This window comes from Psammomys obesus, unplaced genomic scaffold, assembly GCF_907164565.1.
Source record: "Psammomys obesus unplaced genomic scaffold, mPsaObe1.curated_primary_1811, whole genome shotgun sequence".
Classification (NCBI taxonomy): domain Eukaryota; kingdom Metazoa; phylum Chordata; class Mammalia; order Rodentia; family Muridae; genus Psammomys; species Psammomys obesus.
Genome location: NW_026585644.1, coordinates 61,975,588 through 61,998,910, shown reverse-complemented (window position 1 = coordinate 61,998,910; position 23,323 = coordinate 61,975,588). Strand labels below are relative to the sequence as shown.

Genomic DNA, 23,323 nt, shown 5'->3' with positions numbered 1-23,323 from the left:
TTCTTCACCAGTGCCCTCTCTGCAGCGGCTCATTCATGGACTCCGGCAGTGCCTAGTGGTCTGAGCTTTGACAAGTTCTTTTGGCGGGACTCAGGCAGAGCCTGCTTAGTTAGCTTCGTGAGCCCACCACAGGCTCTTCCTTTGAGATCTGCACCCACCCCAACCCCCAGCAGGCTGCCCTTGTGGGTGAAGAGTGCCAGGCCTGCTGCCTTTAGGCAGCCCTCTCCACCAGAGAGAAGCTCCACACTCTGGGATCTACAGAGGACAGAGCTGGAGCAGCCTGGCCAGCTGCTGCAGTTCTGCAGGAAGCTGGCCCACGAGGGACAAGGCAGGGTCTTTCCTGTGACAGTCCCTAAAGGGTTTTGACCTGACCCATGATGTCCTCGGCTCAGACTTTCCTCCTGTGCCTACTGACACTTCCAGAACATTCACATTTCTGGCTTATTTATATTGACAGGCTGATTGCTCTTGTGGCCCTGGTCGTCCTGGAACTAGCGATGTAGACCAGGGTGACCTTGAACACACAGAGATTTACCTGCTTCCCAAGTTCTGGTGTTAAAGGCATGTACCAACAAACTCAGTTCTCCTTTTTGTTTATTTGTTTCGTTCTCTTCCTTCCTTTCTTTTTTTTCTTTTTTTTTTGGGGGGGGGGCAGAGTATCATATATCCCAGACTTGCCTCAAACTTGATATGTAGCTAAGGATGGCCTTGAACTTTTGAGTCTTCTGTGTCCACCTCTTAATGCTAGGATTTAAAGGCATGCACCACCATGACAACTAGTTTTTGTTTTGTTTTTGGTGCTGGGAATCAGAGCCAGGGCATGATTCATGTGAGGCAAGCATTCTAATAACTCGGCTACAGCCCCAGTCCATCTTTCTTTTTGAGACAGAGACTCATGGAGTTGATCAGGCTGACTATGACCATGCTCTGTAGATCAGGTAGGCCTTACACTTTCCTATCCTCCTGCCTCAACCTCGTGAGCAGCTGAGGTGATAGGTATGTGACACCAGACTCAGATCTCTCTATTTAAATTATTTACCTACTGTTGGTGAGTGTAACAACCCAGCTCTCTCTCCTTCTATAAACTGGCTGGGTAGAGAAGTGAAAGGCTGAGCGTACCCTCTGTGTGAGGCTAAAGTGGCTGGTGGGACATAAAGCAGTAATCTGTCAGCTGTTGTCTAGCTGGAGTCTTCAGCTAGAAGGCCGAGACCACAGAACAAGTCTCTCTCATTGCTCTGTAATGCACATATGGGGTTTGGGCAAACCCAGATTCAACCCCCAGGGGCCAGGGCAGAACCAGGCTATTGTCCTTGAACAAAATCCAAGTTGTGTTAACAAGTGAGAAGGCAGAATATTTAAAAAAAAAAAATCACTGCTGGGTGGCATCCAGGGTTTGCCAAAAACCTGTATGTCTAGGTGAAGCCATGGGGGAGGAGTGCTACCAGCAGGGCACAGGGCAACAACTTGAAGACCTGGTGAGAAATGGATATCATCCAGAGCCCCCTGGACTTATGGGTCAAAGATTCATTGGCATGGGACCACTGCAGAAGGTGGGAGGGCCTATGAAGCATGTCAAATGGTTTGGAATCTATCTACCAAGTGGAGTAGGAAGACAGGATCTGAGTTATGCTTTTATAAGATCATGGAAGGTAATGAGAAAGAAATATAAAGACTAGTTAGAAAGGCCCGGCTCTATGGGGCCGCAAAGAGGATCTGGGTTCTAGTCCCAGCACCCACATAGAGCAGTTCACAAATAAAGCTCTAGTTCTAGAGATGCAACCCCCTTTCTGGCCTCTGTGGGTTAGGTGTGCACCTGGTGCACACACAGGCCGAGCCTGTGTGAAGGGTTGAGTGTTAGCACTGCAACAACAGTGGACTCGAGTCCCAGTGAGTGATGACGGGGACTGTGGGAGGACAGCGGACATGGTGGGAGTATCAGTATTTGGGGTTTGCTTTGGCCATCACTGAGCAAAGACTTCATCTACATGGGGATCTTCTTGTTCCCTGACTAGCTCATGCTGTTCCCTTGTCCTGGGCTGCCATCTGTGTCTCCTAACAACAGTTACTCATCTCCCAGGCCCAGCTGACACATCATCTCCTTTGTCCAGCCTTCCCAGCCCCACCCCTCCCTGCAGAAATACCCACACCCTCCTTGGCTCCAAAGCTCTCTCCATAAGCCCCTCCCTGCTGCACTGAGCACGTCTGTCCCATGGTAGTCATTTGTTTACTTGTCTGTCTTTCTCTCTGGATTATGAGCTTCAGGGAGCTCACTGTCTCCTCGAAGAGACCGCATTTGCAGCTGCTGTAACCTACCAGCCACACATGATTAAGGGCTATCACACAGGAAGGGTGGAGGCTTGAGTGCTGTGGGCAGCAGAGCCCAGGGAGTGTCCAGGTGGGCTCTGACTGCCTTGTGCATTGCTGCCCATTTCCTCAACATCTCCTTTGCCTGCTCTGCTCCCTCACTGCCTAAAGTGCCTCTGCCTGGATGTGGAAAGTGTGGGCTCCTGACACTCATATGCACACTCACTGGCATACACAAATTTGACCATGACTTTTCTGTCCCCAACCATCTCCCCAGGACCTTGCAGAGACAGATACACAGCTTCACCCTATAAATGGCTGTTAGCTGAATGAAGGCAGGAAGGAAGGGTGGAATATGGCCTGAGCAGTCTATCAGAGCAGTGTAAATGAAGATGAGGGCAGGGTAGATCTGAGAGAAGGCTGGAGCAGGTGGAGGCCCAATAAATGGCATGTGATGTTGCTTTCTTACTTCATCCCGCACTTTCTGCTACTCCCAACAGGCTTGGGGGCCATTGCCTGGGGAACCTCTCCTCATATCCGCTGCGCCAGTGTCCTCTTGGTACCCAAGATGCTGGGCAAAGAAGGCAGACTCTTTTTCCTGGGATATGCTTTGGCTGCCATCTACAAAGGTGAGGTGTGGCTGTCCCAGAGTGGCAGCTGGTGATGCTAAAGCAGTGGCCCTGGACAGACCCTCCACTAAGGGCCATGTTGTTGAAAAAGAAGAAAGGATGTGTGTATGTGTATGGGGGTGGGATCATGTCTGTTCCAGTTTGCTGCATGTCCCTGAGAGTGCCTTTCCATCTCTTGGCCTCTTGAGATTATGGAGCTGAAAAGACAAGGCTTGGCCAGGATCGCTCATAGACTTGCTCAAGCCCACCATTACACAATCCTTGAAGATGCCCTATGGTCTAGAAGGTGGTCTGAATGCAGAAAAGGTGCTAGGGGTGGCCCTAAGGGACTAACCCTGCAGGGAAGTGACCCGGGGCTCTTCTGCTAGGGCCAGCATCCAATCTGCAGTACAACCTCAATGAAGTGATAGCATCCCTGGGCTGCACTGTGGAACTGCAAATCAACAACACCCGAGCGGCCTGGCGTGTCTCCACAGCCCCTCTGCGGGCAGTGTTCAAGGACCTGCTGGTCAGGACCCTGTGCAGTCCCTCTCCCCAGGACCGAGTTGGCTTGTTCTGGGAACATGGTCCCCTTGTGGGAACACTCCTAGTATATTTTGTACCACTGTCCCCAAACATTGCAGAGCCCTTCCCGATTCTGGGGTGTTAAAAGCCACAAGGACATTTTACCATTGGGACAGACAGACCTCCACATCTCCAGATACATGCATGGGCAGCACTCTACCTTGGCAGTTGGACTGGAATGTTGGGAAACTGAGGACATAGGCCCTTTGAAGACCAGAGGATTAGAGAATGGACTATTTGGCTAGGGGGTTGGGAATGTTGCAGAGGTGAGGACTGGGAGAGCGGAGGCTTTGGGGGGGGGTGAGGTTGGAACTGAAAGGCAAGCATTCAAAATTATGGGAACTACTGAGCAGTAAGGGAAAGCTGAGGGTCTGAGGAGTAAGGCAGAGTGTCAGGGTGCAGCCAGGATATCAAGCATGTGAGCTGTGAGGAGCTGGAGGGAGGCCTTTTCTTAGACCTAGACCCCTCTAGGCCTGGGGAGAGCCCAAGGGAGCCTTGCTAGAGGCAGATGGGAAGCAGCGGTCTGTGTGCTGCACCCTCTCCCCACACCCTGCCGCTCCCCACCTTTCCAACCCCAGGGCGGCAAAGACTCACTGAAAGTGGAGATTTGGAACATCTCTACCTCCTTTGAGGACCTGGATGCCCAGGTGAAGAGTGATATTGGCTACGATGTCATAGGCACAGCCTCAGGCACAGAGATCCATGGAACCCCCCAAGGCAGACGCCACATGTCCACACAGAAGCTGTATGAGCTCAAGACCAAGCTGCGCTGCTCTTGTGAGGAGTGTTCCTGAGCAGGGCAGGGTGGGCAGATTCGGGGCCTGTCTCCAGGCAGGGCATGGGGACCCCAGATACCGCTACCTCTTTGCTACAGATGTAGTAAATAAGGCCATAATCAGCTGCCATCACTGGTTTGAAAAAAAGCATCAAGAGTGCATGCAACACATCTGGGTCCCACTCCTTAACCACCTGCTCTGCCTGCCAATGAAGTTCAAGTTCTTCTGTAGCATTGCCAAGGGTTAGTGGCAGGATGGCGTGAGGGAGGTCCCCGGGTTAAGGGAGATGAATCCCTGGGGACCACAATATGTATAAGGCAGGAGTGGAGGCAGGAGTAGAGGGTGAGAGCTCCTTGGGTCCACGAGTCCATTTCCTACTGACTGCTCTGTGGTGAAGATGAATTTCAGCTAAGCTTTGCATCCCATCTCTCCAATGGAAAGACAGATATAATAATAGTTCTCATCCCCATATGCATTTTGAGATTTAATAGGAGGATGCATGCCAAGTCCTAGCAGAAGTGTTACCCAGAGGAACTGCTCTAGAAATGCTGAATACCATTATTAATATTGGTATGGTTAAGGACAAATGCAAAAATGGGAGTGAAGCATCAGGCCTTATTGCTGGGTGGGAGGATCCAGGGCTGGTAGAGTAGGAAGGAGTGGGTGCTGTGGAAAGTCAAGGGCAAAAACTCCTACATGAAGAGGCTCAAGGGAGGCCTGGGGTGCAGCCTGGATGAAGAGGGCCTGACTTAGGCCTACTGTCCATCAGCAATGCAGATCTGGTGCTACAAACGCATCCCAGTGGAAGGCAACTTTGGGCAAACCTATGACTCACTCAACCAGTCTATTCATGGTCTGTATGGAGAATTTTCAGCCAATATTGACATTAAGGTAGGAGGCAGAGGTATGGGAGAAGGAGAAAAGCAGATAGGGAGCAGGAGGGGAGGAAGGAAGGCAGGAAGAAAGACAAGTGTGAAGCCTGGGGAAGAGGCCTGAGTGTGGAGCAGGGGTGGGAGATGCCTAGTGCTGGGCCATCATGTCAGCCCATGTAATGTACGTACCTTGCTTGGGAATGAGATGGATAGCCAGACACAGATGCCTGTGGATGCAGGCAAGCGAGACTACCACCGAGACTGACGGGAGTGAGGTGAGAGCCCCTGGAGGTCGCGGGAGGACCAGGGGCTTAAGTAAACTGTCAGTGGAAATGTGTCTCCAACAGGCTGATGGGGTGTGGCAAGGCTGCAGCGGGCTGTGAACACCTTCCCTTCCCAGGAGGAGAAGCAGGCTGCGGTGCTGGGTCTCAACACGAGCTGGGAGCACATGAGCATGGAGGTTCGGGACTATGTCCAAGAGCAAGAGGCCCGTCTGCAGTGGGCTGCGGGGCTGCTGCATGTGCTCCTGTCCTGCACTTTCCTGCTGCTCTTCCACGCGTGAGTCACAAGCTTTACCTGTTGCCCCTTTCTCCACCCTGGATGGAAGCCCTGCTATAGGGGGCACAGAGCCAGCACCCCAATTCAGAATCTGACTCTGATCTGCCTGTTTTCACAGTTAATGGACATGTGGACATTCTGTAAGGGGAGAAATTACCCGTGTCTTAAAAAAGCAACTATCTTCATTCATCCAGCTCCTTCCGGCACCTATCCTAACACTGGCTTTCCCCAAAACATATTTAGCTTTGTCTGTAGACTTTTTTTCCCCTTGCCCTTCACATTCCCCTTGGCTCTGACTTTGTGCCATTTTTATCATCCAGTTTTGCTTTCATTCTCTCCTGCCTGCTGTGTTGGCAGCTTCTTTTCTTCCATTTAGAACAAAGTCCTCAACCTACTCAGCCCAGTGTCCTCCTGGGCTGCTCTGGCCCTTGGTTTGCTCCAGCTCTCCCGCTGACTTCTAGACCTTCTCCTCCTTTTCTCCACCCTCAAGTATCTGGGCTGGGCAGGAGCTGGACGGAAGGCAGTCATAGGAACCCCTACTGTCTGTCCCTGTTCTTCAGGCTAGAGTGGCCCCAGATGAATGATTACATGGGTACCCAGGGCCCTATGGAAGGACAAAGGTGAACAAGCCATATTGCTACCCTGGAGACACTCCTGGTCTAGTTGAGGTGGTGAAAAAGACAGCCATGAAGCACAAGGGCAAATCTGTGGACTGGCTATGGGGACAGGTGTGGGAGCTAAAAAGGTTCCACAGAGGGGGGAGAGCGTGTATGAGCTCCAGAAGGCTGCAGGTGCGTTTTGTGGTCAAGGGAAGGAAGGGCAGTGTTTTGAGCAAGGACCTTGGCATCTTCACCTTACTGAACAGGGGCTGGGGTGGAGGGTGGAGCTGAGGATAGCTTGGCTAGAACCATCTGGAAAGCCCTACCAGAAGGCCCTGAATAGGAAGGTGGCCACAAGATGGATGAGGGTGGGAAGCATGGAGGGGAAAGGCGAACACAGGGCAGAGCCAGGCTAGGTCAGAGGTTAGAGAGCCAGGACAGTGAGGCAGGGCAGGAAGATGGCCCAAAATGGAAGGAAGTGGAAAGGCACAGCAGTTCTTAAAGCCAAGCTTGGGGAGGGAAGGGAGAGTCTAAAGTCACTGCCAGGCTTTCAACCTGGGTGACATCACTCAGAAACAGGACAGAGCTGGGGGGAAGGGTTGTCCTCAGCCCAAGAAACCCAATATACTGTAGTGGTAGGTTTCTCCACAAGGGGGCGCGCCAGTCCATCTTTGCATTTTTGAAGACCTCCCCCATTGTTCTTTAAAAGGGGATTTATGTTTCACATTTTACAGTTAATATGTTTTTGTAATTTTAACATGTTTTCACAATTAGAACTTTTCCTTAAGAAACAAGCATTACATGGGACTTCAGGAGCTGCATAGAAAAACCCTCATGTGTACACATATTTCTCCACACACACAGCTCAAGGGAAGTCAGGATGGGCAAGAGATGTATGTCTGCGTCTGGGTTTTGTTTGAAGTGTGCAGCAGGCAGAGCTGGAGAGGAGGCATAGTGGAGAACACCTTTAGGACTACATTGTGAGACCTTGTCTCAGAAACAAACAAACAAATAAATGAAAGTGGATATAGGAGTCATAGTGACTCCTATATATGCAGGAGTCCGGTGACTCCTGCAGTCTGGAGGGTTTTCTGACTCTGGGCATTCACATCATTCACCTTGCAAGATAAATGCCTGCCTCTAACCCAGACTGTCCACACGCTCTCCTCTGCTGGGTCTCAGCAGTCACATGGGTGCATAACTACAAGGCAGGGTGGAGCCTGCTTTCTTCATTACCAGGGACGCTCAGGGAATGCCAGGTGATCTGATAAGTAACTACGTCTAAAAGGAGCCCATGGTTTGGTGTGCAGAGGAGGGAGACACACTGAGGGAGACAGCCCTATCTAACCCTCCACAGATCCTTCTCCTACATGGAGAGCTACAATGGGGACATCCGTTTTGACAACATCTACATCAGCACATACTTCTATCAGATTGATGCACGAAGGAAGAAGCTGGTGAGGGAGCTCGGCCATGCTGGAGGGTGCTCTCTGTGCCCTGGGATCCATACTCCAGGAGAGTGAAGGCCCTTAGGGTTTTTACTATGGGAACTTTTTATGTGTATGTGCCTGCTCGTCTGTATGTGCATCTGCATGTGCATGTCCATAGTGCCCTCAGAGACCAGCAGTGGGTGCAGGCAGTTGTGAGCCACTGATGTGGGTGTGGAGAACTGGACTGGGCTTTTGAAATAGTAGCAAGCACTTTTTTAAAAAGATTTATTTATTTATTTAATATTAGTTACATTTTATTAACTTTGTATTCCCGCTGTATCGGCTCCCTCATTCCCTCCCCAATCCCACCCTCCCTTCCCTCATCTCTTCCCTGCCTCTTTCCAAGTCCACTGATAGGGGAGGACCTCCTCCCCTTTCATCTGACGCTGTTTTATCAGGTATCTTCAGCACTGGCTGCAAAGTCCTCCTCTGTGGCCTAGCAAGGCTGCTCCTCCCTTCGGGAGTGTAGTGAGGGAGGTCAAAGAGCTCGCCATTGAGTTCATGGCGTAAATAGTCCCTGTTCCCCTTACTAGGAAACACACTTGGATACTGAGCTACCATGGGATTTATTTATTTATTTATTTATTTATTTATTTATTTATTTATTTATTTTTTACACAGTATTCTGTGCCTGCATGCCAGAAGAGGGCACCAAATGGTTGTGAGCTACCATGTGGTTGCTGGGAATTGAACTCAGGACCTTTGGAAGAACAGCCAGTGTGCTGCCTCTGAGCCATCTCTCCAGCCCCACAGCAAGCACTCTTAACTGCTGAACGACCCCTCTGGTACCTAGTCTCTCTCTTTATTTTTTTTATTAAGGGCAAACAGAGTCTGTTGCCACTCCGCAAGGCAGAAGAGAGATCTGTTATCTTCCCTTTCAAGCCCACTATCCAGGCCTCAGAAATGCGAAATGTGGTGAGACTGGAGCAGGGAATAGGTTTGGGGATGGGGGACACTTGTAGGTAGGACTCTGAGGGTGAAAGGCAAAGGGCAGAAAACACAGCAAGCCAGGGCGGGGTACCCAGCTCTGTTTACTGGGTTCCCCACAGGTGAGGGAGCTCGTGGAGACGCTGCCCCTCCTGCTCCTGCTCCTGGTGCTGTGCGGGCTGGACTGGGCACTCTACTCCATCTTTGACGCCATCCGCCAGCACTCCTTCCTGCAGTACTCCTTCCGCAGTGAGCCCAGGGACAGCCCCTCCTGCACATGTCTCCTCCTCCTTCTTTTCTCCAAGTCAACCCTCATCCCCTTAACGCCAGCTCTTTTTCGTTGTTGTTTGTTTGTTTTTGTTTTGTTTTGTTTTTAGAGACGGGTTTCTCTGTGTAGCCTTGGCTGTCCTTTGTAGACCAGGCTGGCCTTGAACTCACAGAGATCCACCTGCCTCTGTCTCCGCAAGTGCTGGGGTTACAGACATGCCCCACCATGCCTGGCTAATTCCATCTCTTACTAGAAACCCTCTCTCCGCTCTGATCAGGCAGTCACAAACTGGAAGTGAAGGTTGAGGGAGACTCCATGCTTGCCAGGCTTCTTCGAAAAACCATTGGAGCTCTGAACACATCCTCAGATACAGGAGTGGAGTCAGACAACATGCGTGAGTGATGCTCGTGGCTTGGATCTGTGGAGTCTAGGGTGACCATGTGGCTGGAAGATAATGGCGTAGGTTTGAAGGCTGGACTTGGGAAAAGAAGAGTTTTGGCATGCATGAACTGGAAAACTCAGAGCCCGGTCAAGCTTGGATCAGGGAAAAATGGTTGCCAGAACTTTGAGGTCCTGCCTCCTCATCCAAAAGACCTTTCTGCTACAGTGAAATTGTAAATTGTAAGCAGCCTACAGAGGTGGTGCAGTGGGATAGAGGACAGATAGTGAGTAGCAGAGATACTGGCAGAGAAGCTATGCAAGATGAAGGGGAAGTCAAACTGGAAGCCCACCCTGTACCTCCTACTGGGGTGTCCAACTCAGTGCTACCCTGTCCCTCAGCTGGCTTTGACCAGACTGCTGACAGTCTGCCTCCCCTGCCTCCAGCCTGCCTGCCTCAACCTATAGCCATGGATGCCAGGGCTTACTGGGAAGCTTCACTGCCAACCACCCTGCTTGTGTGTCTCTGCCTAGCTCAGGCTTTCGGTTACAGGCTCCGGAGAGCCATTGCTGCCTTCTATTTCCCCAAGGTGAGCTCTTTGACAACTCCACTCCTAAACATGCACACACACAGCTCCCTACCAGCCCTGGTCCCTCTCCTGCTCCACCACTATCACTGTGTTCCTCTTGCTTCCCAACCAACCCCTCAGCGAGAGAAGAAGCGGGTTCTGTTCCTCTACAATGAGTTACTGAGAAAGAGAGCAGCTTTCACTAAATTAAGGAGGGCCACCATTGTCCGTCGGGCACGTCAGCAGAGGGTTTCGGTGAGTACAGTCCCTGGCAATCCTGCCGGCCTTCCACTGAGTCTGAAGACTCTCAGAGAAGTGGCATCCTTTTCAGCACAGCCAGCACCCTCAGCATCCCAGGCCTTTTGGAGCTGAGCGGCTCTGGCAGAGTCAGCTTCTGGAGGTCAGGACTGAGACATGCAGTGGGCCTTCCGGAAGTGGCAGAAAGGGGAAGTCAGATCTAATAGTCTGTAGGAAAGCAAGTGACGCTGATCAGAAAGAGGCCTCAGACAAGCCAACAGCAGTCTGGAAAAAGGAAAGGAGGTGGGTGGGGGATCAGGAGGGCTTCAGGAGGGAACAAGTGCCTTTGGAAGTCACAGAGTCAGAATCAGGTTTGAGTCCACACTTCCTGAAGCTGTAGGAGCCTGTGGTCTTCACTGTGTCTGTTTTTTTCCTTGGAGGAATGGAGAGTGTAGACTCTGAGGCCATTCTTTAGGGTTGTGAGACTGGTAGCTGGGTGCCAACGAAGCCTTTGTCCGAATCCAGCTCTCCCCTGCCATTATGTGACACTGTGTGCCCCTGCTCAAGCCCTGGCCTTCTGCTTTTCTGTAGATGGTGTTAACTATCTCATTTGTTCAGTTGGTGCAGTGACTGAGTTTTCCTTCCTTGATGGTGGTATGAGAATAACATTTTACATGTGTGCTAGTTGCCACTGTGTGCCCTGAACAAACAACTTTCTCTCCATCAGTTCTCTCACCTGAAGGAGACGATAATAATAATTATCACACACATACTCTCATGCATACATACACACACTCATACACATACACACACACACACATACTCACACACACACACACACACATACTCTCACACATACACACACACACACATACTCTCTCTCACACACACATACTCACACACACACACTCATGCACATCCACGCACATACACACCTGTAGGAGTGCATACAGAGGGCTGTTGGGGATGGAACAGAAGGCATGAGCACTATTGCTGAGTTATAGCCCAGTCAGTCCATAGTTTTTTAACTTGAGTTATTTCCTTTACTGGGTCGTAAGATGACCACCCAGCCAGGGACCCGAATCCCATCCCATCCACAAGTAGAAGGAAAGGACTCCTGCAAGCTGTCCCCTGACTGTCACACGTGTCCCATGGCCACATGGATATGACACCAACAGGCTGGGATTCCTTGGCCCGGTCCTGAAGTAAACTGAAATTGAACTTAACAGGATGTGAAAAAAAAACCTCAGAGATCAAAGGGAATGCCAAGGGCAAAGGCTCAGCTAAGGAAAGCAACATACGAGTGCCAGAAACCAGGGGGCAGAGCAAAGCCAGAAAGAAACAGACCCCTAAAACGTTCTGAAGGCCAAGCCCAGACCTGCTCTTATCTGGCAGGCAGTGGCGTCCCTGGAATTTCTTTCTTTCTCTCTCTTTCTTTCTCGCTCTCTCTCTCTCTTTTTCTCAAGGCAGAGCTTTTCTGTGCAGCCTTGGCTGTCCTGGACTTACTTTGTAAAGCAGGCTGGCCTCGAGCTCACAGAGTGCTGGGATTATAGGCTTGCGCCACAGTACCTGGCTGGTATTTCTTAAGCAGTAGCCAGTAAAGAATCCCTGGCAGTTGTATGAAGAGAGTATTTGGAAAATGCAATACTGAGCAGAATGATAGCAAGGTTTGTGATTTGGTTCCTGCCATGTTTGACTGAGCTCACTTAGAAAAGTTCCACCATCTTTCTTGAGATATCTTTGTTTTAAACTTAATTTATTTATTCATCTACTTAATGAATAAATATTTTCCCACACATATGTCCGTGCACCTCGTAACTGGCTGGTGCCCACCGAGGTCAGAAGATAATCAGTTGTTAGCATTACGTGGGTGCTGGGATTCAAACCTGGGTCCTCTGGAAGAGCAGTCCGGGTTCTTAACCACTGAGCCACCTCTCCGAGGTCTAAATAACCATAATCTGTCTGCCCTACTTCCTTCTAAGCTGCTCTAGAGGGGTACATGAGAATGGTTGCAGGTCATCCTCGGGGAGAGAGTTTGGGTAGGCAGGCTCCGAATTTCATCATGGAGGAAAAGGAAGCTCTTTAGACTCATTTCCATAGCACCCTCGTCCTTCAGGGCTCTTCTCGTCCATCCCAGCTTCCTCCATTTTGGCACTGTCAAGGCTTGGGACTTCATACATTAAGAGCTGCCCAGTGCCCTTGACAACCCTTTCTGCTCAGCCCACAGGGCCTTAACGACCCACCTCGCCTCCCAACAGCGCCACCACCTGGTTGACACTCTGTACCGCCGATGCCCTCTCCTGCGTCGCTTGACGCGTCGGCGCTGCGTAGTGTGCCAGGCACCAGAGACTCCCGAGTCCTACGTGTGCCCCACGCTGGACTGCCAGACAGTGTACTGCCGGTCGTGCTGGGAAGACATGCGACGGCGGTGCCCGGTGTGCACGCCCCGCGAGGAGCTTTCTTCCTCTGCCTACAGCGACAGCAACGACGACACCGTCTACGGCGAATGACGGGATGCTGTCTGCCTTCTTGTTCAATAAAGTGTGATGCACGCTCCTGCGGCTGGCGCTTGGCGGGGATCTGGGACTGGGTAAGCCGGAGGTGCCGGCCCGCACACCCCGCGTGAAGCCGGGCCAAGACCAGAGGCCGGAGGACAGCGAAGAAGGAAGGAAGGCTCGAATCCAGTCCTGTCCACGCGGATCCCTGCAGCTGCCGGAAAAAGGCTGTGTTGGGCGGCAGGGGCGGGGCCTCGGCAGGGGCGGGGGCTAGAGGCTGCGCTGTGCGGAGCTGGTGTCGGACGCGGCCACGGCTGCTTCTCCACGCGTGGCCCAGCACCTGCTGCCCTCACCCGGCCTGGAGCTCCGCGGCCATGCGGCTGGCGCTGCTCTGGGCCCTGGGACTCCTGGGCGCGGGCAGCCCTCGGCCCTCCCCGCCGCTCCCGAATATAGGTGAGTTCCCACCCGGGAGTGGGTCTAGAGGCTGACCAGGAAGAGGTACAAGGAAACCTGGAGGTATTGGGGTGCTGGGGTCTGCGGGAGCCGAAGCAGGGCCCAGCCTGCTGGGTGTGCTGACCAAGGCCTAGGGCCGGGAAATTTGGCCAGGGAAAGGAGAAGAAGGAGAAGGAGGAGGAGGAAGAAGAGGGAGGAGGAAGAGGAGGAGGAGGAGGAGGAGGAGGGGGGGGGGGGGGAGGAGGGGGGGGGGGAGGAGGGGGGGGGAGGGGGGGGAGGAGGAGGAGGAGGAGGAGGAGGAGGGAGGAGGGAGGAGAATGATGCTGGGATGCTGGCGCGTCCTGTCTGTAAGTCTAGAGTTATCCCTGCAGACACTTTCAGGTTCCGGCACAGAGCCTGCCCAGCGCCCACTCAAACCGAGGAAAGAGTCATTCCTCAGGGCCGATGTCTCTCTAGGGCCTAGCTGACAGTTCCACTCTGTGTAGTGGTAGAATGGGCCCGGCTCGTGGGATCTTAGTGAAAAGCATTCTTTCCAGCTGTTCATTCCAGATTTGGGTTGCCAGCACCGCTCACCCGGGTGCGGTTGCCACCAGAAGCCTGGCAGAGCGGGGGAGCGGGAGTGGCCTGGAGGAGCCAGGGGAGGGAGCACTCGCCAGGAAAGAGGCTGGGACACCAACTCCTCCTTGGAACTTTCACTTCCCACTGCTGTCTTGGGCTGGGGGCGGAGAGGGTAGGCGGGGGTGGAGTGTCCGGAGGGGAGAGTGCCATTGTTGGGGGTGCTGGCGGAGGAAGCGGTGGCTGTTGGGAACGGGTGCGCCTGACTGGGCATCAAGGCTGCTTAGGGAGGTAGGGGTGTTTGCACTGCTTACCCTGAGATGGGCGTTCCCAACATCTCCTCTATGAGGGAAAAGGAAGGGCAAGTGGGCACCAGGCCACAAGGTTTCTCCCAGTCCTAAGAAAGGGCATTCCTGATTGGGTGGGGGATGTGACTGGGAAGGAATGGGAACAGGGGAGGGTCCCTGTGAGAACCTTGGGATTGGCCAGAGGGAGACAAGGAGGGGCTGCAAGCTGGATAAAGTGAACTTTCTTTGGGGACTTGTGGGAGAAATCGAGAAGTTGGAAAAGAAGCTCCCCTCACTCCATATCCTCCATATCCTCCTTTAAATCCCAGCATGCAGTGCAGGAGCCCCTAAGCTACTAATATGCCTTATGTGCTGCGTTGGTGGGTCTGAGGACACCAGAAACCCCAGCCTTGCCAAGGATTCCCCCAGTAATCTCTTAACCTTGCCAAGAATTCCCTCAGCAATCTCTTAGGATGTTCTGGGACCCTGCAGGAGGCGCTGAGGAGCAGCAAGCCACACCAGAGAGGGCTGCCTTGGAGAGGCAGGTCTTTCAAGACAACCCAGCAATTAGCCTAGCAGAAGTCCTCCAGGTGAGAACCCCCCTGCTAATAATATTTTCTCTCACTCCACATTATTAATCATCCTGAGGTCAAAGTTTGGCTATGCAGCTAGTGAACAGGTCCAGCTGCTTCCCCTCAGCACCTGGTTACACTCAGCCCCTTTCTCCTCTACATCTGTCTGCCCTAGCCCCAGCCAGTCGTCCATGTACACTGGGAGAGCTCTCACACTAAACCTACTTCTTCCATCTCATGCTGTTCATTTTCTCAGTGGGGAGAGATTTGGAAAGGGACAGGGACAGACAGACAGACAGACAGACACACATTCTGAAGCTGAGTCAGAGGAAGGGCTGGGCCTGTGCTGGGTCCTTCATGATGCTTCCTCTCTGGGCAGGAAGCCGAGAAAGGGTGGCTCAGATGCCTTCCTTGACCTCCCCACACAAGCCCCTAGAACAATGCCCCAGTCCAGGCAGGGCTTCCTGGTCCCTCCCTTGGGATCCCCCAACCAGTGACCTCATCACTGGTACTCTCCCGAGAGCATGAGGTCTTCGGGTTATAAAGGGCTGTGGGCAGGCGAGGGGAGGTGACATGTCTCTGGCATCCACAGACTGGTCTATCTGAAGCCCTGAGGGTCAAACTGGAGCTGGACGGTGAGAGTCATATCCTGGAGCTTCTGCGGAGTAGGTAAGGTGGCGGGCATGGGTAACTACTGGGAGATGATTTATAAAACATTTATTACACACCAAGTACTAAATACTGACCCTCATGGACTCCGTCACAACAATCCTAAAAGGTAGATACTATCAGGTAGTTACCTTATTTAATATACGAAGAAGTTAAAACTGAGAGAAGTTAAATAACTCGCCTGAGTTCATACAATCATATATGTCAAACCCAGAGAAGCAGGAGATGACAACAGCTCAGCCTTCAGACTCTGTGGTCTCAGAGGAACTGAGTGGCTTGGTGTCTGGTCCTAACATACCCTTGTCCATCTCTGGCTCTAGCTTGTCACTGCAGCACCCTGGGAGCTGGCTCAGATACTGTCCTCCTTTTCCCACAGAGATCTAGTCCCTGGCCGCCCAACTCTGGTGTGGTACCAGCCTGATGGCACTCGGGTGGTCAGTGAGGGACACAGGCTGGTGAGTCAGACTCTCTTGTGCTGTTTCTGGCCTGGGCAGAGAAGGAAAGGATGATGGGAGGGTGGCAGCCTGGGAGGGAGTAGAGAATCCTGTCTGTGGGCTTTTCGCAAGTTGGAGTCTAGGGTTCTCTGCTCTTCCCTGTGAGCTGGTGCTAACCAATGCAGCTTTCCTGTGTAGGAAAACTGCTGCTACCACGGAGGAGTGCAGGGCCGCCCCGGCTCTTGGGTCTCCTTCTGTGCCTGCTCCAGCGTCAGGTACTGTGGGTGGGTTCTCTATCAGGGGAGAGGGTACACAGGCAGAAAACTCTCTGACTCTGTCTTTTTCCTTAGGGGTCTGGTGGTCCTGTCCCCAGAGAGAAGCTATTCACTGGAGCTGGGACCTGGAGACCCTCAGGGTCCTCTCATTGTTCCTTGGATCCAAGACCTCCTCTTGCCAGGCCACACCTGTGTCCCAAGCTGGCATGCATCTGTGCCCACTCAGGCTGAACGAGACCTCCTTCGGGGACAGCACCGTATTCACAGGGTGAGGAGGCATGGAAGCAGCACCAGCCTGACTCAGCGCCCAGTTCACATGGACAGTAGCTCCTGCTGATGGAGCTGTCCCCATGCATCAGGCACGGAGTGAACACCGCCTCACTTGCTCTTCCTAGCAACCCGAGAAGGCAGGTGCTGCCTAGTGCTCTACTTCCAAATGAAGAAACAGAGTGGTTAGGTGACTTGCCCGAGTCACCTCAAATGCCTCACCTATCTCCTAGGCCCATTGCAGAGAGTATTCACTTGAGTAGAAGCTTGCAACTAGAAAGCAATACAAATACAACTTCCTAATTTACAAAGATGCAGACTATATTTTAGAGTGAAAACCAAGGTGAAGTGCCTGGAATAGTGTGTTTGATAATGTCAGCTATTATTTAGTTGCTTTGGGGTTTGTTTTGTTGTTTTTGAGACAAGGTCTCACTGTGTAGCTGGGAACTGGATTTATAGACCAGAATGGCCTTGAACTCACAGAGATCCACTTGCCTCTGCCTGTGCTAGGATCAAAGGTGCACACCACTATGCCTGGTTTTAGTTATTTTTAAAAACTGAAAGAAGCCAGGTTTGATGGTACACAACTGTATCCAGCAGTCATCTGGGAAGCAGAGGCATGAGGCTATCACATTACTGCCAGCCTGAGCTGTACAGCAAGAGACTGTCTCAAAAATGAAAGGTTGACCTTGTTTTTAATTAGAAGCAGAGTTTGGAGTGGGAAAAGTGGAGTCCCTATTACCAGGTTCATAATCTATTCCTGGTCCACAGTGGGCAGGTTGCTGGCCTCTCATGCCTTCTGGGAGGTCTTCATCCTTTGACTATTCAGAGTGGGTGTGGCACAGCTTGCCCAGCCCAAGGCCATGGCCCCAAGGAGTATTTGCCTGACGCTCCCCACTTCTTATCCACAGCTTAAGCGGGATGTGGTAACAGAAACCAAAATTATTGAGCTGGTGATTGTGGCTGACAATTCAGAGGTGAGTGTGCCGGTACCATGCCCCCTCCTGCCCCCTGCCCCACCCCACCTTCTACCACATCTCAAGGTAACCCCGCTGGGCCCCCAGGTCAGGAAGTACCCTGACTTCCAACAGCTGCTAAACAGGACACTAGAAGTGGCCCTTCTGCTAGACACAGTGAGTTCTGGGTGGGTGGGAGGCCCACAGCTCCCTTCCTGCTGCCCCAGCCCCTTTTTTGAACCTCAGCCTTTCAGTTCTTCCAGCCTTTGAATGTTCGGGTAGCACTTGTGGGCCTAGAGGCATGGACCCAGCATGACCTCATAGAGATGAGCTCCAACCCAGCTGTCCTGTTAGACAGCTTCCTCCAGTGGCGCCGGACAGACCTGCTGCCTCGACTGCCCCACGACAGTGCCCAGCTGGTGACGTAAGGCCCCATGTTCACCTACCAGAGCTTGGTGCTATCTTGTCAGGGCCAGCCTCATATCCTGTCCACTCCTCTAAAGCTCTGACAGTGGCTTCAGACCGTGATCTTTCACCTCTGTCCCACAGTATGACTTCCTTCTCTGGGCCCATGGTGGGCATGGCCATTCAGAATTCCATCTGTTCCCCTGACTTCTCTGGGGGTGTGAGTATGGTAAGTTTTCCCCGGACCTCTGTTCCAGCTACAGTGTCACTGTTCTCCAGTGTGTGGAGCTTTTGTTCACTGAAGCTCCCTTCAAACTTGTCTGACCTCAAAGCTGGGAAAGAGGGTAGAGGGCACTGGGAGGCCTTTACTTGGAAGGGAACTTGTCTGTGGCCAGGTCATCACAGAGTTGTCACTTGTGACACCTTTGCTTTTCTAGGGGAATCATGAGGCCCAACGGCAGAGGTGATAACCAGGGGCTACATGGTAGGGAGTAGGGCAGAGTTGAGCTAGAACTTAGATTTCCAGACACCCAGGCTTGGACTCTCCTACTTTAGTAGCAAGTAGGAGGTGGACAGTATCCAGGAGAGCAGAGGAGCAGGGAATGGGAATAGTCAGGGTAGGCTGTCCACCGTGTTGAGTCCAGGTTGGGGTTGGACTTGGGGCATCTCCCTCCCCAATAATAGGATCACTCTACAAGCATCCTAGGAGTTGCCTCCTCGATCGCCCATGAGTTGGGCCACAGCCTGGGTCTAGACCATGATTCACCTGGGAGCAGTTGTCCCTGTCCAGGCCCAGCTCCAGCTAAGAGCTGCATCATGGAGGCCTCCACAGAGTGAGTAACTGGTGATGGGGGTGAGGTGGGGGATGGGATAGGTGAGGCTGCCTGAGGGTAAGGCAAGCTAGCCGAGCCTCTGGGCCAAACTTCCTCGCCACTCTCCCCAGTTTCCTACCAGGTTTGAACTTCAGCAACTGCAGCCGACAGGCCCTGGAAAAAGCCCTCCTAGACGGGATGGGCAGCTGCCTCTTCGAACGGCTGCCTGGCCTGGCCCCTATGTCCCCTTTGTGTGGAAATATGTTTGTGGACCCTGGCGAGCAGTGTGACTGTGGCTTCCCTGATGTGAGCCCCTGACCCCAAAGCCTTGCCCACTCCCTATCTGTGTCCCTTACCCTAATTATTCAGTCCTTCTAAATTTCCTATATAGCTTTCTGGCTCTGAGGGGACCTTCCTGGCTGGTTCTCATTTACTGTGTGGCTTTGACACCTGAGTTTGCTCCCTGTGGGCTCATGCACGGTGCTGTTCCAAGGCTCAGCTCCCCCATCCCCTTGCCTCCAGGAATGCACTGATCCTTGCTGTGATTACTTCACCTGCCAGCTGAGGCCAGGGGCACAGTGTGCAGCTGATGGACCCTGCTGTCAAAACTGCAAGGTGGGCATAGGCCTGAGACCAGCCACCCCAGAGCTCGCTTGCCAGGCATCAGAGTCCAAGAGTCATTCTGCTCTCTGTGCCCCTGAGCTCCTGGCTGAATTTGCCCAGCACCTACTTTGATGCTCACCTTCCTCCACAGTTGCACCCAGCTGGTTGGCAGTGCCGCCCTCCTAGAGATGATTGTGATTTGCCTGAGTTCTGCCCAGGAGATAGCTCTCAGTGTCCCCCCGACATCAGGCTGGGGGACGGTGAGCCTTGTGCTGGCGGACAAGCTGTGTGTATGCATGGGCGCTGTGCTTCCTATGCCCAGCAGTGCTGCTCACTTTGGGGACCTGGGGCCCAGCCTGCTGCACCACTTTGCCTCCAAACAGCCAACACTCGGGGTAATGCCTTTGGGAGCTGTGGGCGCAGCCCCAATGGCAGCTATATGCCTTGCACCCCTAGGTAAGTGGAGAAAACAGGCTCCTCCTGAGCTCATGGAACGTCGGTGCTTCTTCTACCAACCCTGCTTGCCTTTCTCCCTACCCCCAGAGATGCCATTTGTGGGCAACTACAGTGCGAGTGGGGTAGGAGCCAGCCTCTGCTGGGCTCAGTCCAAGGTCTGCTCTCCGAGGTTCTAGAAGCCGATGGGATGCAGTTGAACTGCAGCTGGGTGCACCTGGACCTGGGCAATGATGTGGCGCAGCCTCTCCTGGTCCTACCCGGCACTGCCTGTGGCTCTGGCCTGGTGAGTAGCCTGGGTGATTGAGACCAGGTGGGCAGGAACATCTGAACCACAGCCCTGTGCCCAGGCTTTACCCCGCCGGTTATAAAAGGCACAGGCTTCGTAGGAAGTCAGATTCTTTAGCTGAAATACTCTTGTTTTCCCGCCCAGCTTCAGTTTCACATCTGTAAAGGGTAGCCTCACATTCTTGCAGGCCTAGTCCAGCTAAGGCTCAGGGACAATGTGACCTCTGCTCTTTTCTCTCAGGTGTGCATCGATCGTCGGTGCCAGCCGGTGGATCTCCTGGGAGCACAGGAATGTCGAAGCAAATGTCATGGCCATGGGGTGAGTAGCTGTGGAGATGAAAGGGGAAAAGGAAAAAGCCTGCTGAATGAAAAAGTAGGGATTTTGGAAGCAGACATACCTTGGTTCCAGTCTTTCCACTTCCTGGGGCATGTTAACCTACTTGAGGAGTTTCCTCTGTCAAGTGGACATAATAATGGTACCCATATCCACAGAGGTATAAAATGGGCATGAAAGCAGCTGACTAGTGACTGACATATTAAAAGTGTCAGCTTGTTGTCATTTTCCCTGGCATGGACTAAAAACACCTCTCTCCAGGACTGTCTGCCTACTATTATTCACAGTATTCCTGCCAATTTGAGAAGCCTGAGCTCTTGAAAAGCCAGATAAAGCCTGGGTGGTGGTGGCGCACACCGTTAGTTCCAGCACTCTGGAGGCAGAGGCATATGGGCCCCTAAGTTCAAGGCCAGCTTGGTCTTTAGAGCAAGTTCTAGGAAAGCTGGAGATATACATATAAAATCCTGTCTTGAAAAACCAGAAAAAAGAAAAAGATCAGGAAAGTCAGGAAATGGTCCCATCTTATAGATGTCTCGTTGCTTGCTTTGTACCTCTAGGTCTGTGACAGCAGCAGGCACTGCCACTGTGAGGAGGGCTGGGCACCTCCTGACTGCATGACCCAGCTCAGAGGTAGCTAGAGGATGGGGCACTGGGGAGGGCGAAATAGCTCTGGTCCCTTGTCTTTCTCGTTGGTCCTCTTCCTGAAGCCTTCACTTCCATATCATTGACTTTGACTCTAGTGTCTGTGCACACCACCTATTCCTGTCCCTGCGCCTCTCTTGGTAGAGAGGTTTTAGTCAGGTGCACCCTCACTTTGGACCTCTTTCCATAGCGACCAGCTCCCTGACCACAGGCCTGCCCCTCAGCCTCCTGCTGCTATTGGTCCTTGTACTCCTCGGTGCCAGCTATTGGCACCGTGCCCGCCTGCATCAGCGACTCTGCCAGCTCAAGGGATCCAGCTGCCAATATAGGTATGAACACTGTGTCCCTGCTGCTATTTCCTTCGATTAGGGACAGCTCTGCGGCCCCAAACCATGCAGCCCTTCCCTCCTGCTTCTAAGTTCCAACGCTCAGACCTAGAGTTTCCCGCTACCATTCTTCGCACATCGTTATCACCTTTGCATGCACCCCTTGACTTCACTCAGCCCTGGCTGCTAGGGCTACTTCTCTCAGGGCCCCAAGGTAAGGGAAAGGCAGCCTTTCGGACTGTCCAGCCACAACCCCGGCCTAAACCACACAAAGGTTATCCTCCAAGGGCCAAAGGGTTAATTTCTCCCAGATCCACAGGTATGTGGCTAGTCCCACTCTCTCTCTGGCTTTCTTCATACCCAGGGCAGCCCAGTCAAGTCTTCCTGGACCACCAGGACCTCCACAGAGGGCACAGCATATGCCAGGCACTAAGGTGAGCCCTGGATGCCAGAAGGAAAGAGAGTCCTCATTACTTGGTACCTACCTCGGGCCCTACAGGTAGCACTAAAGGTTCAAGACTCAAAAAAGCCGTGGAGTGCTAAGTCATTCTAAGGAGTCAGGGCGAGCAGCAGGCAGAGAAACAAGTACAGCAAGAGTGGGCGGGGCAGTCACCCTCAGGAGGCTCTGCTGAGCTCTTCTTTCAGCTGGCCAAACTGATGGCTTTGAGAAGTGGGTCTACCTATGCCCATCACTGTGACCTGTGCCATGGGATAATGGGGTGGTGTTCAAAAGGGCCTTCTGAGAGCTAAGATCTCACAAGACTCAGGACATCATATGTGAAAAGGCACCGAGTGCCCAGGGCCTGAGCCCTTTGCCTTTCACGGCAGGAGGCGTGTATGGAGTCAGCCTGCGTGTCCCCACTGTTACACGCCACTCCCTTGCACGCAGCTGAGTAACTTCCCACTGCCTCTGGGACCCTGCTGCCCTTGTCTCAACACTAACCCCTTTCTGCCCACATCTGTGTCCCACTCTGCCTGTCTGTGCCTCCTGCCCTTTCAGCAAGCTAGTGCCATCAACTTTCCAGTGACCCCCTCCAGGCCGCTGCCACCTAACCCCGTGCCCAAGAAACTCCAGGTAAATCTGGGCTGGGCCTTGCCCTGGCTCAGGACAGGTGGGAGGCTTGGTGCCCAATAGCAGTTCTCATCCCTACTCATCACCCCCAGTGGTGTTCATCAGTAGGAGACCAGGGTGCCCCTCAGCCTTCAGAGTCCCAGAAGCAGCAAAGGGCGAGCCTCCTGCCATGGTCTCTACTACCACCTGGTGGTCAATAGTAGGACTACACCCATCCAGGGACTCCATGATTGATCCACACCTTCCTTCCCCGAGGCTCCTGTCTATTGGCAAGCACCCAAAGCCCTCTGCGCATGCTCCCATTTTCCCTTGACCCCCCCCCCCCCCCCGCTGGCTGACTTTGCATGCTGACCTCCGGGGAGCCTTTGCACACTCACAACACTTGGCTGTGCTTTCAAAGCAACCACTCCTCTCTTTGTTCAGGCTGAGCTGGCTGACCGATCCAATCCCCCTACTCGGCCTCTGCCGGCTGACCCAGTGGTGAGGCACCCAAAGGTAACAGTGAGGGGAGAGCAGGGCATTGCCTCTCCTGCCTAGAGCCATGGTGGTGATGGCAAGATGCCTCCTTCTGTGCTAAAGGCATGTATCCCAGGGGCACCTTTGGTAGTGACAGGTTTGTTGAGACAAAGGTGACCACTATAGCACTGTTCCTGTGACCCCTACGTTGTGGGTGAGAAACATGACATCCTTCCAAACTGGCCTTCTCTCTCAGTCTCAGGGGCCTACGAAACCCCCTCCCCCAAGAAAGCCACTGCCTACAAACCCACAGGGCCAGCACCCAGCAGGTGACCGGCCTGGCCCAGGAGATGGAAGCATGCAGCAGGTGGTGCCCTGCAGGTGTGTGCGGAGGGTGCTGTTGAAGATTAAGGGTGTCGCCTGCACCAGAGCAGGAGCTCTGACGCTTTTCCTCGGTTTCTGTAAACTGCAGGCCGGCCCCACCACCCCCAGCGGCATCTTCACTCTACCTCTGACCTCTGTTGAGATGTGGCCGCCTCGCACCTAGATTTAAGGTTAAAGAGATGGGCTCTACCGAATCTCCCCAAATGACTAGAGAAGCAGGAGCCTAGACAACGCAGTGTCCAGCCCTAAGGAGCCACCGCCACCGGGACCCACTGAAATAACTGCAGCTGGCTGTTGGGGAGGGGCTGGAGTAGGGGCGCAGGGGCACGAGCACAGCCTGTCTCTACTCTGTTGTAATAAATGTGAGATCTTGGAATGTGTCTGCTCCTGGAAGCTGGGTAGTTCCTGTTGTGT

The 23,323-nt window shown here is 53.0% G+C and overlaps 2 protein-coding genes across 6 annotated transcripts in view; both read left to right on the top strand.

The window, feature by feature from the left end:
* The window catches only part of Dcst1 (DC-STAMP domain containing 1), a 16,956-nt gene extending 4,275 nt beyond the window's left edge, over positions 1 to 12,681 (top strand). Inside the window, exons 5-17 of the mRNA XM_055622434.1 lie at positions 2,805 to 2,933; positions 3,302 to 3,441; positions 4,076 to 4,274; positions 4,372 to 4,515; positions 5,043 to 5,164; positions 5,546 to 5,703; positions 7,660 to 7,759; positions 8,612 to 8,707; positions 8,842 to 8,968; positions 9,265 to 9,381; positions 9,813 to 9,955; positions 10,076 to 10,189; positions 12,430 to 12,681. Of these exons, the coding sequence (XP_055478409.1) occupies positions 2,805 to 2,933; positions 3,302 to 3,441; positions 4,076 to 4,274; positions 4,372 to 4,515; positions 5,043 to 5,164; positions 5,546 to 5,703; positions 7,660 to 7,759; positions 8,612 to 8,707; positions 8,842 to 8,968; positions 9,265 to 9,381; positions 9,813 to 9,955; positions 10,076 to 10,189; positions 12,430 to 12,681 (1,841 nt within the window). The remainder of the gene's footprint in view (positions 1 to 2,804; positions 2,934 to 3,301; positions 3,442 to 4,075; positions 4,275 to 4,371; positions 4,516 to 5,042; positions 5,165 to 5,545; positions 5,704 to 7,659; positions 7,760 to 8,611; positions 8,708 to 8,841; positions 8,969 to 9,264; positions 9,382 to 9,812; positions 9,956 to 10,075; positions 10,190 to 12,429) is intronic.
* Positions 12,679 to 23,289, top strand: Adam15 (ADAM metallopeptidase domain 15). 5 transcript variants are annotated; one of them, XM_055620674.1, is made up of 23 exons: positions 12,679 to 13,119; positions 14,454 to 14,551; positions 15,126 to 15,202; positions 15,579 to 15,657; positions 15,835 to 15,911; positions 15,987 to 16,179; positions 17,090 to 17,155; positions 17,243 to 17,311; positions 17,389 to 17,558; positions 17,684 to 17,768; positions 18,224 to 18,372; positions 18,483 to 18,657; positions 18,874 to 18,966; positions 19,106 to 19,410; positions 19,498 to 19,693; positions 19,937 to 20,014; positions 20,587 to 20,659; positions 20,862 to 21,000; positions 21,362 to 21,431; positions 21,998 to 22,072; positions 22,493 to 22,564; positions 22,782 to 22,906; positions 22,998 to 23,289. In XM_055620674.1, the coding sequence occupies exons 1-23, from the start codon at positions 13,041 to 13,043 to the stop codon at positions 23,038 to 23,040; spliced, it is 2,586 nt and encodes an 861-aa protein (XP_055476649.1). In that variant the 5' UTR covers positions 12,679 to 13,040; the 3' UTR covers positions 23,041 to 23,289. The 5 variants fall into 5 exon arrangements, with proteins under 5 accessions (XP_055476649.1, XP_055476657.1, XP_055476667.1 ...); XM_055620682.1 differs by lacking the exon at positions 17,243 to 17,311; XM_055620692.1 differs by lacking the exon at positions 22,493 to 22,564.
* The last annotated feature ends 34 nt before the right edge of the window (positions 23,290 to 23,323 follow it).

Bases quoted from the DNA above. Each gene is read 5' to 3' on its own strand.
- Adam15 (XM_055620674.1), top strand. From the start codon at position 13,041: ATGCGGCTGGCGCTGCTCTGGGCCCTGGGACTCCTGGGCGCGGGCAGC. The intron at 16,180-17,089 runs GTGAGGAGGCAT...TCTTATCCACAG, and splicing joins GACAGCACCGTATTCACAGG to CTTAAGCGGGATGTGGTAAC. The intron at 19,694-19,936 runs GTGAGTAGCCTG...CTTTTCTCTCAG, and splicing joins CTGCCTGTGGCTCTGGCCTG to GTGTGCATCGATCGTCGGTG.